This window comes from Dipteris shenzhenensis, chromosome 15 (genome assembly GCF_047967505.1).
Source record: "Dipteris shenzhenensis isolate YYH24624 ecotype China chromosome 15, Dip_SZ_1.0, whole genome shotgun sequence".
In the NCBI taxonomy this organism is placed as follows: Eukaryota; Viridiplantae; Streptophyta; class Polypodiopsida; order Gleicheniales; family Dipteridaceae; genus Dipteris; species Dipteris shenzhenensis.
In genome coordinates, this window is record NC_141610.1 from 41,515,752 (window position 1) to 41,529,390 (window position 13,639).

The following is a 13,639-nucleotide window of genomic DNA, read 5'->3' on the forward strand; positions in this document are numbered from 1 at the left end:
TTACTCTACTGGAGAATCTAGACGGTTATCAGAGAACGGTTATCAGAGAGCAAGGTTGATATTGTATGGTATGCACGCATATGCACATGGTTTGTTGGTCACGGTATTCTGATGAACTTACTTCCTCCCTGTCAATACAAGATGGATGCATAGCTCGAGTCGATTCCACGAGATGAGATTAACCATATGATCTCCTCTAACTCCATATGTCTCAGACTTGAGGGGTGCACTAGAAGTTCCCCACCAAGATCCAATTCTATCACGACCTCCTCTTGAGAGTACTAGAGGATGGACTCATCATCAACCCCAAGTATCTCGAGGATAGAGGAGTCTCACATCCGCTGAGGATTGCCATTGGATAGATGCAGGTCTAGTCCCATCAGCTTAGGATTGAGGCAAGGAGAGTTGTAGGTATATCCACATAGCAGCAGATCTGTAGACTATGCGACAGAGGAACATTTTCTGTGTGTCTGCCCAGCCTACTTTGAGATCCGAGGGCGATACCACTGCTTCTTTCTAGAGAGGCATGACTTTGGCCTGCTCTCACAATTGATCTACTTCCATGACCAGGTTTGCATTGGACTCTATCTGATTGAGATGCGATGACATCGAGACTCTATTGCGAGAGCAACAGAAGGTGCCTGCACCACTAGAACTGAGGTAAACCGAGCGCACCGACATGTCGTAGACTTCTATATATTTGAGTCAGCTCCAGGAAACAGTGGGGTGGAGGAAGAGGAGCTAGTTGATACAAGGGCAGTATGGATCAGCGGAGAGAGCCAACACGACACTCCCACACGAGGGAGAATGACCAGAGACCACACATGACACGGAGAGTGACGAGCACAAGCGATCGAAGTCGGACATTTCTCAACTCTCCTCAAAGGAGACCACCAGAGACGAGGCGTCACTCTTGAGATAGCCCATCAGATCCAGACATCGAGGAGACCACATTGACAGGCACAAATCCGATATAACTTCACAGCCCATCGCAGAGCCACCACAATGCCAAGTTACAGCTTTTAAGTCTCAACTTTCAGTTTGCATTTGAGCTTTCGGTTTGAGCTTTTTAGCATTTTAGCTCTTTAGCTTAGCATAGTACTCAACAAGGTCCCTAGCACGCCCTTTGCTTCAACCCATTGAGGCTTGTATAAGTTATTTCTTTGGGTGTACTTTGTCCCGTATGCCCGTGAGGCCTCCCAAGGACATTAATCTCTCTCTCTCTCTCTCTCTCTCTCTCTCTCTCTCTCATTGTGCATTTGTATTTCAAGTGTCTCAAGGCTTAGGTCTCACTTTCATAAAAAAACCTCATTTTTCTCTTGAAAGCTATATTTAGGTGAAGGGTGTGAACGGATTCTTATGATCTCCAGCCACAAGTTCTTCAAATTGGGCAAATCTCGATCACCCTATGGCACAAGAGGTTCTTCAAATTGGATAGATCTGGATCACCTGTAAGAGGCCATCCAATAGCTTTGGCAATGATAGCTCTCTTGGTTATCACTAGATACCATAGATAAGATGAGATAGAGGATCTAATTCAAGATGGAGATCAAAAGGCTCTACATGACACCCTAGGTTAATCACCCTAGTATTGGCCTCCCAATCACATTTAGTGATTATAAGAATCCCAAGAGAGGGCTCTATTGAGAGCAAAAGAGGGACTTTCTGCTTCCTCTACTACGCTCATACAAGACCCACAAGGGAAGTGCCTCCAATATTATCCACAACCCAAGCATTTCCCAAAACATCAAGCCAATAGACATGGAGTCCTGAGAATGGAGCTCCTAAGTTGATTTCCAACATGGACCAAGCCAGCAAGCTATGCGACAATAACTGATAAGTTGCGTGACTTGGGTTGTCAATGTCAATGTTCTCTAGGCACTCTTTAAATATTTCAGTTTTATATGGTGCCATGTGAAATTAGCAAGCCCTTATCAAATGTCAACCAATGGTATGCATCTACGCAAGTTAAATTCAATGAGCTTTTAGATCTCCTTCAGTTAACACCAAAGGAATCCAAGGGCAGCAGGCTGAGATATTGAGTCGTTTGAGGCCAAGTGTTGAAAATATTGGTCTCCTTCCGCAATATTAGTAATCAAGAAATTTCTGCAAGGTACTTTAACATCTGCCATTAGAGACAGACTTGTGAACCATGACTTCCATGTGAGCCTTGTTAGAACAATCAAACCACTGGTCTATGCCTCATTTCTTCTTGAACAGATAGTGGGAAACCATCCACTCTTCCCCATTATTGTATCCAAAGAGTTCTGCAACTGCAATGAAAAAGGTCCGCCAGTACACCCACCATTTATTGGCTGCATTGCCATACGTCTTCTCAAACACTGACTTTATAGCCTTTGCATTACGATCCATGTTCTTCAGCCACTCCTCACTACACAAGAGGTCATGAAACTATTTAGAAACATTGAAATACAATACAACACAAATCAGTGACATGATTCCATGCTAATCTTCCGTATGTTCATCGTGTGAGGTGCCCATGGTACCTTGTCTGCAAGTAATGCCATCCATTAACAAGCCAATGATCAAGAATAGATACTTCCTCCTGTTATGTTTTACAAAATACCAAATGTAGCACAATAAGTCTCTGTTGAAACCAACAAAGTCGAGAAAGAAGATTTAAAATTTTAATTAGAGAAAGATTCTATTGACGCATTGGAATGCCAGAACCTGAAATACAAATGCTGTCTTGGTCTCCAAGTTTCTGTGATTTTTCTGGCTCTTTTGAGCATAGGTTTTTCTCTGGCTATATATTGCCTTTTAGGCTATAATCTACTTTTTTGGACCCTTTTCCCACCCAGGGATCACAAAAATTAGACCCTTTAGAGAAATGTGTGTGTGTGTGTGTGTATAGAGAGAGAGAGAGAGAGAGAGAGAGAGACTTTTTTGCGGAGGACCGCCCTTGAGCTGCAACTCAAATGATGTTATGATGGGGAAACAAGTAACACTCCCAAGAGAAGGGATGTCCTTCCAATGTAACCTTTCAATGCCATCTTGGTAGGATATACAGTTCTGATGTGGAAATTACAAGACAGACATGTCCTTATCATTTGCTTGAACATGTCACAGATAGCTGAATACCCCTAGCTATCAAGCTTTGGTTAGTTTTTCCACCATAAAGCCATGCCACATATGAAAGAACAAACTGCAAATGTGCAATCTATACCTACCTGAAAATAGAGAAGCAAGTTATCTGCTGGCATCGTGCCTCCTGTAAAAAAATATCTTGCCATCCAATCATCCTCTCCTGTATCCTATCCAAAGAAGAAAAAAATACTTCAGCTTTTCCTTCTCAGCATGCACGTAAACCTTTAGCCAAAATGTAAATCCCTTGCTTTGAGGTAGCTTGAGGATGTGTTAATTTTCAGGTAGCAGGGATTATTTCTAGAGACATTAATCAAGATGAAGTCAAGAACATCCCCAAATTCATCTTGTAAAGAACACTGTGGTTTTAACCTCACGACAGTCATCCACACAGTAACAACCGCCATAAACACCATCATGCATAGGACTACCATACACATCATCAAGGAAGGCGGGTGTAGATCACAGTGTAAGCTCATGCAGAGGTATCAACACATACTCTTTTTTTTTTCATGAAGAAGATTTCTGTTAAGTATGAAAGAAAAACCCGTGAGCAAGCTTGAAGCGTACATCATGCTGGGCAAACCCATGAGCAAGCTTGAAGCGTACATCATGCTGGGCATGAGGATAAAAAACACTCTAGAAGAGTTAAAAATAACTCAGAATGAGCTGGAAAGAAACCAAGGTTGAGGCTGAAAATGCCACGTTAACCCTACTGTAGTCTCTGAAAAAAAGGGGGAGCCCCTCCATTCCGTAAGTAAAAATATCCCTCTTGGCAGAGGCTGCCTGAGAGAACCCCTGCATGCTCGCCCAACTGGCCATCATTGTGTGAATGGTATCAGCCCAAATACTAGCCAGGTTGTGAAAAGGGTGGACATGTGATCCATCTTAGGCCTTTGTTCATCTGGCCCTCCAAATCTCCCAAGCAGTAATACTAGCCAGTATCTCCTAAGCAGGATCGACATCAGCGTGTACTGGTCTGTAGTGGGAGATAGGCACATCCTCTAGAGAGCAAGGCACGACTAGGTGTCGTCGAATCGAAATAGCCCAAGAAGCATCCTACCACTCATAGAAGATCTGAGGTCCTGACAAAGAGAGCCAAGCCACTCATCCCCAAGTCATGAAGAAACGAGAGTAAAGAGGATCCTAGCAGACCCTATCCATATGACTCTCGCATGCCTGCAGTCCCATAAGCAATGATGAACCGACTCCTCCGCAGACGAGCACTTAGGACAAGTGGAGTCTGCCCCAAACCTGGACCTCCACCTGTTCACTGCAATCTCTCCATGAATAGAAAGCCAAAAAAATAAAGTGATATTTCTATTTCTTCGGGATGTCCAGAGCCGCCTCCAAAAGACTCTTTGCAAATAAGTGGAAACCTGATAACTCTCCCAATGAGGGGCTCTGGAAGGTTTCCAACCTCTACAACTGACCTAGAATCTCCTAGCATTACTGACTGTGTGTCCAAAAAAAGGGAGACTCTTCTCTTGGTTCCCTGCAACAATCCATTCCCGCTTCCGGGGTCCCACTGAAGATACTTTATGGGGACTCCTCCATAGAGCCACAACATTCATGAACCCGAGAAAGGCATGCCCAAAAGAATATCATCTGAATTAATAGACAGCCTACTACATGACTGTACATCAAAGACCAAGGCATCCTCCTATGCTCCCAAAAAAGAAATGACCTGAAGAGGAATACATGTCCTCAAAAAAGCCCTCATCCACTATGAACACACTATGGGCCTATCATCTGTATCCATCCAAGCATGGGGTAAGGCTGCATCTCTTAAACTTAGGATTTTTGTGAGTGGTTAATAAGGGTAATTTGCCATGGGATGTCCCCCTCAAATGATTGTTAGTCTTATGTGAGTTTTACCTTGTTAGACCCATGGGAATTTCGCACGCATAGTCATTGTCCAGTCTTCCAATTGTAAACCAAGAGACCAAAGTCAAAGTGAGATCATGTGGGGTTGAGGATGCCCAAATGAGTCTACTGCTGATGCAACTAGAGTGAGTTCCAGGTTGGGATCATGAGTGTTGTCACTAGAGGTGGGCAAGCCATGAAGTTTCCCATGGACTACTGCTTGGGTCGAGGTCATCAATTTGTGGGGTGTACCAAGGTGTACAAGGTTTGTGTGAGGTTGTGTGTTGGTTAGTGTGACCAGGTTAGGTGGTAGAAGGTTCTATTAGGTGTAATTGAGAGATTCATGGGCTTGATTGAGAGATCAGTGGAGTGATTTGTGAATCTGGAGGTGCTCTCCTTTAGGGCACATGCATTGTATCAGTTGTCTTTATTAGGGCCTCTCCACTCTTGAATAAACTCTCTATTCTCTTCATTGTTGATCCTTCCTTCGTGTTCCATCACCTGTAACCCAACTGCAAGGGGTTGGCTTTGAGCAGGGTGCTCACAGCCTCTGGAGAATAAAAAACAACCTGGAAGAAACCATGTCCCAACAAACGAACGTAGCTAAGGGTGATCAGAGATACTCGCATGCATACACATGGAAGTGGTTTGAGAGATTGAGGCTCCACATGATGATATTATCCCCCTTTCAGTATAGCATTGAAGCTAATATCACAAGGTCAGCCAAGTCATCCAAGAGGACCTTCTACACCTATACACATTCAGAACCTTGTTGGCACCAAGTGAGCTCCCAGTGAAACTCATCCTCTACTACAGGGATCACTGCTTCTGCATCTTTGAGGACGGCTTCATTGATCCACCAGGGTATATCTAGATCCACCTTCCACATTCACTAAGGATCTCTATTGTACAATTCCGTGTTTCATTACACTAACTCTGCATTGAGAGTGGACGAGCGGAGGGGTTACCCAGGGAGAGTCGCATTTGCATCTTGTGTGATCAATAGAATATTAAGTCAGAGGATCACTTTTCCTTCAAGTGCCCTGTATACTATGAGATCCGAGGCCGCTATCAATGTCTCTTTAGGGATGGTTTCGGGTCCCTCTCTAGATTCCTCTCCACAGGGATGCCTAAACGCCTTCATCCATGAGGCAATTAAGCACAGACAGCGTCTACTCAGATCGTCTACTCAGATTACAAAGATAGGAGCAGGGCACACAATTAGACTCATCTCAGAGTATGATTACGGAGTTCTTCCAGTCAGATCACACAAACCATCACACCACGGGTCTAAAGCTTGTGACACGACACACTCGATAGAGGACACACATATATCATGCTTGGTGACATCCAATCCATGTTCACAACCGAGGCACAACAGACAAGGGTTGCCGTGGCCCTTGTCAGACGCAGAGCCATCGCCAGAAGGCCACGATGGACCACATTCACAGATAGCCACCAACGCTCTATCTTTGGCTTCATGATAGTATGTCCCCACACATCACCGGACCCGCCATGATATCCCACACTTTTTTTGGGACCCCCATTCATGTATTTGTTGTATCTGCCAGAAGTTGATACTAGATTTGATATGATGATGATGATCATCATCATCATCATCATGCTATGACTATGGTAGTACTTAGCACTTAGCATGGGTGATGATGCTCGTTTAGTAGCTCCACCCTTTCAACTTATTGTCAATCTCACATACCCATCAGGTTTCTTTCAGCATCACCGGACCCGCCATGATATCCCACACTTTTTTTGGGACCCCCATTCACGTATTTGTTGTATCTGCCAGAAGTTGATACTAGATTTGATATGATGATGACGATCATCATCATCATGCTATGACTATGGTAGTACTTAGCACTTAGCATGGGTGATGATGCTCGTTTAGTAGCTCCATCAGGTTTCTTTCAATCTCACAGGTCAAATGCGTTGTTTGAACCTCAAAAAAATGATCCCCCGCTCAAACTAGCCCACACGTTCACAGTGAAGACACGCCAAGCAGCAAGTCTCTACTATGGAAAAGGGGGTAGAGGCTGATTAGAGGAAGGGGGGGAGAGAAGAAGGGAGATGGGGTAGGGGGGGGGGGGGGGGGGGGGGGGGAAGGGGGGGGAGAAAGAAAGAAAGAAAGTTTATTAAAGTCTTCGAAAGACCAATGGATCTATGAGATTGTGAAAAATCCTGATACAAACAAGCTGTGTGGGTGGAGCTACTAAACGAGCATCCACTCCGATGCAAAATGCAAATGATAAGTGCTAAGTACTACATAGGCATGTCAGAATGATAAGTGATGAGTGATACATAGTCAGAGATAGAGTCCTGGCAGCTATCCGCCGCGGACGTGGTCCTATGTCGTCTCTTGGTCGTAGCGCTACGTCTAATAAGGGCTACAGTGACCCTTGTCGGTGGAGCCCTAACTCTCAACAGAGAAGAAATATCCCCAAGTGTAATCTCTGCATCAACCCTCTGTCTGAGCTGTCCTGTCATTGGCTCCGTGTCACGATCATGGCGGGGCCACGTGGTGTGGGAGCCCACATGGTCTGGCCAAAAGAACTCAGTCGAGCTCTGAGAAGAGTCTATCAGCGAGGTATGCTCCTGTCTCCATGATCGAAGTAGATGCTCGCGGTGAGAGAGAGAGAGAGAGAGAGAGAGAGAGAGAGAGAGAGAGACACACACACACACACACACACAAAGCAGGAGCAAGGAGAAGGGAGAGTAGATGGATTAGATGTCACATCAAAAGTGCTGCATGAGTGGAGGATGTGGACTTATATAGTCACTCCACATTTCCCTCTAACTCCCATTAGAGTGCTTCTAACTTAGCTCCTTCATTACAGCCATCCCTTCCCATAAAAATTTGCCCTCAAAATTACATGTACCAGCTGTCACACAAGGGTGATGAGACAACAAAGTGATGTGGATCGGCATGTTCAAAGATAGGGGTACACCTAGATAATGCTCTCTGGCTGCCATGATTGTTCATTCGCTAGAAGTCCTTTCCATCTGATGAGGTGCTCAATGTATACCCTATTGCAAAGTACGCAATTTGTGAAACCCGCAATGTGCTCGGGGATAGAAAGGATATGACCCTCCTCATCCATAGGTGGCAGCTCTAGAAGTATGTGCACATACTGGCCTACATGTGGTTTCAGCAAAGATGTGAAACACATTGTGGATCTTGGAGATGCTCGGTCTCTACCTCCCCAATCTTGTGGTGGCGGATGATCTATTAAGGGCCATAATACCGATGAGCAAGCTTTGTGTTGGTATTACCATTCCATGACACAACAATTTTTGTGGAGACGTAATTGCACATAATCTTCTTCCTTGAAAACCAAGTATTGATGGAAAGGTCACCTCCCCATCTATAAGCCCCCATATGAGGAGACCGTGGGGGAGGGAGACCTAGGGCATGTGCCCAAGAAAAAAGGAAAGAGGGGGCTGCCACGGGCAGAACCTCACAAGGTTAGGACAGCCAAAGGGGCTGCCACATGGGCAGCAAACAGGCTGCCATGTGGGCAGCACAAGCAGGCTGACAGAGGAGCATCATAGCAGGCCAAAAGGCGCCCGCAAAGGGCAGGCCATGGGCCTGCAAAAGAGGCGCACACATGGTGGCATGAACAGGCTGGAGGTGCCTACATGGCAGAAAAGATGCCGCAGAAGGGCGGGGCAGACCAGCAGGTTGGGTCGGCCACATGGGGTCCAGGTGGAGCAGCAAAGGGGGCTGCTAGTGGGCAGTGGCATGCCTTATATAGGGCTCGGCCCTTGCCTTGATTGAAGGACCAAGGCCCTAGAAGAGTGGGCCAAAGGGCCCCGGTTTGAGAGCCCTTAAAGGGCTGGATCAGCCACAGACTGGTCGGCCAGTCTGGTCGGCCAGAATGGGTAAGGCTGGTCGGTTTTTGCAAGCAGGCCCTGGGCCTAGAAAAGGAGGGCCTCCAAGCCATCATATCTCATTCTCTAGAACAGCGAAAGACAAGCAGCAAGGAGCAGCAGAAGACCTACTGTTGGAGCCTATTCCTGGAGGACCAAGAGAGCAGGAAGATCTGCAGACTAAGCTTGAAGGGCTGCATACCTAGGCTGAGTACAGGCAGGAAGGTAGAGAGAACCATTCTAGACAAAAAGTCTACAAACGCTCGAGGTGGAGCACACGGGCTCGAGTCTAGAGATAGCCAGCAGATGGGATAAGTACCTTGTGGTAAGAACAAATGACCACACCATTGGTGGGACTCTGGATATATCTCTTTTGTATTGTGTCCATAGCTTTGGATGGAAATATATTATTTTGTTGGTTTCTATATCTGGCTGGCTCATTGTCTATTGATGAGTCTGCACATCTATCTGATGCACATTAAGTCAAGAAGTTTGTGATTCCACTCATCCCACACCACACTGTGTGAGCTCCTAGGCTATTCTATCATTCTTTCGCTGTGCGTACCCTTTGTTGGTCAATTTCTAACATGGTATCAGAGCCCAAGTAGGAGGCTCACAAGTATGGGAGCCTGAAGGCAGGGACCTTGCTGAAGGACGATCTTGATTCAGAAGCTCTTGGGAATCGACTTCCACAACTAGAGGACAACGCCCTTGCGAGAAGGAGGGTGACTCTAGGTTCAATCAGAGTTTTGGTCTACTGAAGGTTGAGTTTATTCGACTTTGCTGTGTGGTTTATCAGGAGAGATGTCGATCTCTTCAGCCCCTGCTCTCCCTTCCTCCTCCCCCAGATTTCTTTCTTTCACCATCCCTAACTTTGGAGAATGTGGGAAACTAGATGGTCAAATTGCTCAATCTAGAAGGTGAAGATCCAGAGTCATTTAGTGGCTCGGAAGCTATGGAAATTGACAACGGGAGTGGAGGCAAAGCTGGAGGACATGGTGAACGAGGGAAAGATACTCATGCTTGTAAAAATGGAGAGGAGCTCGAAGCTTGGGAAGACAGAGATGCCCATGCCTTGGCATTGATCATAGGGACTACAGCGGATTCTATGCTTCCTCACATCCAAATGGCCGACACGTCAGAGAGGCATGGACCCCATTCTAAAGTATCTATACGAGACAGACAACACATCCCGGATCTTGCTTCTCTAGCATTAGCTCTACAACTTGGATATGGATGAGGGAGATTCGGTACATGACCACTTGACGAAGGTCAAGGGATCAACTGGCATCAGTTGGTCAGAAGGTGCACTCATGCCATTTGGCCTTGATGGTACTGAGGAGGCTGCCTCGGAGTTTCAAAAGCTTTGTTACGACTATGAGAGCAAGACACATGACCAAACCTCTGACTTTTGAGGAGTTGGGCCCATTACTACTATAGGAAGAAGCTACAGAGAAGATCTACAATAATAACAAAGGTGACAAGGTGCTGTTGGCGAAGGATTACGCTGGCAAAGGGAAGGGCAAGCCTAACGGTGGCAAGTCGAGAAGGACAATCTGATGACGAGGACACTTCCAAGAGGAAACAGAAGAAGTGCTTCTATTGTGACACGCCAGGTCATTTTGCGAAGAACTGTAGAAAGAAGAAGGCGGATCAGAAAAACAAAAGGAAGGAGTCCAACTCAACTTCAGAGGGTGACACAAAAGCCAAAGCAAATGTAGTAATCGAAGAGTTGTTCTTGGTGACATCTCTGTGTGTTACTGAGGTTAGATATGATGACCTAGAAACCACAGTGATGATGTCTGACATTGAGATGTGGGTCGACGAGGAGTCAGATGCCTTTGTGGAGGTAAAGGACAGCATGGAGTGCCTATTATCTTCCAGGTGCGTGGCTCTTGATACTGACACGAGGATGGATTCCATGGAGTGCCCTGTGTTTTCATGTTCAGAGGGATGCTGTACTTCAGAAGGGGATAGTACAGGATTACACAAGCTATTGGCATGTCCCTCGATGAGGTGCATGGTTTGCTGTCAGAGCAAGCACACAGGCAGTACGACGGTCAGGTATGTACTTGATGTTCTTAATTTGAGCCTTTATAGCATGCTGTGGAGAGACTCTGCTCTTCATTTGTCTCAGGTAATGCGTGATTGGAAGGAATTGGCCTTCTTTGAAGGCAGGAGGGGAAGTGTGGGTGCTTCTTCAAATCTCGGACACAAATTGCTAGAAGATGATGGACAAGGTGTACTGAAGCCAAAAGAGTACCTGCTTGAGAGCTCAATGAGAGTTGATGGTAGAGATTATCTGGAGATATTCATTTGTTACACACCTTGCCAAGGGAAGGACGGGTTGAAACACATCCTCAGAGCATGGTTCTTGGAAGACTCCAGGTTGTTCACTTATTATGAGCGGGACAACTGGAAGATCGTGGTGTCTGGATTGCTCGAGTTCGAAGGTGGAAATGTGACTGAAGGTGGTGGTGCAAGGAGGTGCTACCTGAGATACCAGGATGGTGTGCGCAAGCGAAACCAGACCCGGAGGAGCAGGAGCCATTGGATGAAAAGCCAGGAAAAGACTTCGACATCGAAATGTTCAAGACAAGTACGACCAAGGAGTTATTGGAGCATCGTCATCGACGTGTTGGCATTGGGCCAAGATGTGTCGGTGAGAGGGGGTGTTGGAAAGGTCACATCCCCATCTATAACCCCCCATATGAGGAGAAAGAAAGAAAGAAAGATATATTAACGTCCACGGGAGAGCGTGGGGGAGGAAGACCTAGGGCATGTGCCCAAGATAAAAGGAAAGAGAGGGCTGCCACAGGGGCAGCACCTCACAAGGTCAAGACAGCCAAAGGGGCTGCCACATGGGCAGCAAACAGGCTGCCATGTGGGCAGCACAAGCAGGCTGACAAAGGAGCATCATGGCAGGCCAAAAGGCGCCGGCAAAGGGCAGGCCATGGGCCTGCAAAAGAGGCGCACATGTGGCGGCATGAGCAAGCTAGAGGCACCTACATGGCAGAGAAGATGGCGCAGAAGGGCAGGGCAGACCAGCAAGTTGGGTCAGCCACATGAAGTCCAACTGGAGCAGCAAAGGGGGCTGCTAATGGGCAGTGGCATGCCTTATATAGGGCTCGGCCCATGCCTTGATTGGAGGGCCAAGGCCCTAGAAGAGTGGGCCAAAGGGCCCCGGTTTAAGAGCCCTTAAGGGCTGGATCAGCCACAGACTGGTCGGCCAGTCTGGTCGGCCAGAATGGGCAAGGCTGGTCGGTTTTTACAAGCAGGCCCTGGGCCTATAAAAGGAGGGCCTCCAGGCCATCATATCTCATTCACTAGAGCAGCAAAAGACAAGCAGCAAGGAGCAGCAGAAGACCTACTCTTGGAGCCTATTCCTGGAGGACCAAGAGAGCAGGAAGATCTGCAGACTAAGCTTGAAGGGCTGCAGGCTCGAGTCCAAAGATAACCGGCAGATAGGAGAAGTACCTTGTGGTAAGATCAAAGAACCACACCATTGGTGGGATTGTGGATCTATCTCTTTGGTATTGTGTCCACAGCTTTCGACGGAAATATATTATTTTGGTGGTTTTTATATCTGGCTAGTTCATTGTCTATTGATGAGTCTGCACATCTATCTGATGCACATTAAGTTAAGAGTTTGTGATTCCACTTACCCCACACCACACTCTGTGAGCTCCTTGTGGTAAGATCAGAGGACCACACCATTGGTGGGACTCTGGATCTATCTCTTTTGTATTGTGTCCATAGCTTTGGATGGAAATATATTATTTTGGTGGTTTCTATATCTAACTAGTTCATTGTCTATTGATGAGTCTGCACATCTATCTGATGCGCATTAAGTTAAGAGTTTGTGATTCCACTCACCCCACACCACACTATGTGAGCTCCTGGGCTATTCTATCAGTCTTTTGTTGTGCGTACTCTCTGTTGGTCGATTTCTAACAAGTATCTCCTACGTCGTGGGCATCTTGCATATACTTTTTAGCCAATTGTAGAACAGCTTCCATCCTCTCCAAGTCATTTCGTGCTTGCTAATTTTTCATAGCCACGTCTGCAATTGAGGAAGGCATTTCCACTTTGCACCCATACATTGCCTCAAATGGGATCATGCCAATAGAGAGATGCTTGGTGATGTTGTAGAAAAATTCAGCAAGTGCAAGCCACTTATCCCACAACCTCTGGGTGTCATTGACAGAAATGCCTCGAGTATTCCTCTACCCATTTGTTCACCATTTCAGACTGACCATCAATCTCAGGATGGTATGCAATGCTAGAGTGAGTAAAGTTCCCAATGTTGTAAATAATTCCTACCCAAAATGACCCATAAATTTTGCATTTCTATCATTGACAACTTCCTGAGGGGATCCATGATGCTTAAATACCTGGTCAATGAACTACCAAGCAAACTTTGAAGCTGAATATTGGGTCTTAGTGGGTATGAAATGGGCTTGTTTTGTCACCTATCCACCACAACATAGATGATGTCCCATCCTCGATCTATAGAAGGCAATCCTTTGACGAAATGCATCGCTATGTGTGCCTATTTTCCCTTTCAAATGGGTAATGGCTGCAACAAACCAGTTGGCAACTTGCTGTCCACTTTTTTTCTTTCAGCCTTTTCTGGTTTTTTCCATACTCAGCACCTTCGGGGCTGCTGTCTTATATGAAATCTTTCAAGCATTAATACAAGGTTCCTTTCTTTGAACATGAGGTCAAATCAAAACTCAATAAACATGAGGACTTAGCGTCTAAGGAGGAGAAAGTGGGCGAGAAA

General features: G+C 46.1%; 1 protein-coding gene across 1 annotated transcript in view; it reads right to left on the minus strand.

The window, feature by feature from the left end:
• Window positions 1-1,762: 1,762 nt before the first annotated feature.
• LOC147893823 ((S)-coclaurine N-methyltransferase-like) overlaps window positions 1,763-13,639 on the minus strand; it is a 58,205-nt gene continuing 46,328 nt past the window's right edge. The window contains exons 6-8 of the mRNA XM_087385605.1: window positions 3,192-3,275; window positions 2,508-2,566; window positions 1,763-2,392 (exon numbers count right to left, since the gene is read on the minus strand). Coding sequence (XP_087241731.1) covers window positions 2,203-2,392; window positions 2,508-2,566; window positions 3,192-3,275 — 333 coding nt within the window. The 3' untranslated portion in view covers window positions 1,763-2,202. The remainder of the gene's footprint in view (window positions 2,393-2,507; window positions 2,567-3,191; window positions 3,276-13,639) is intronic.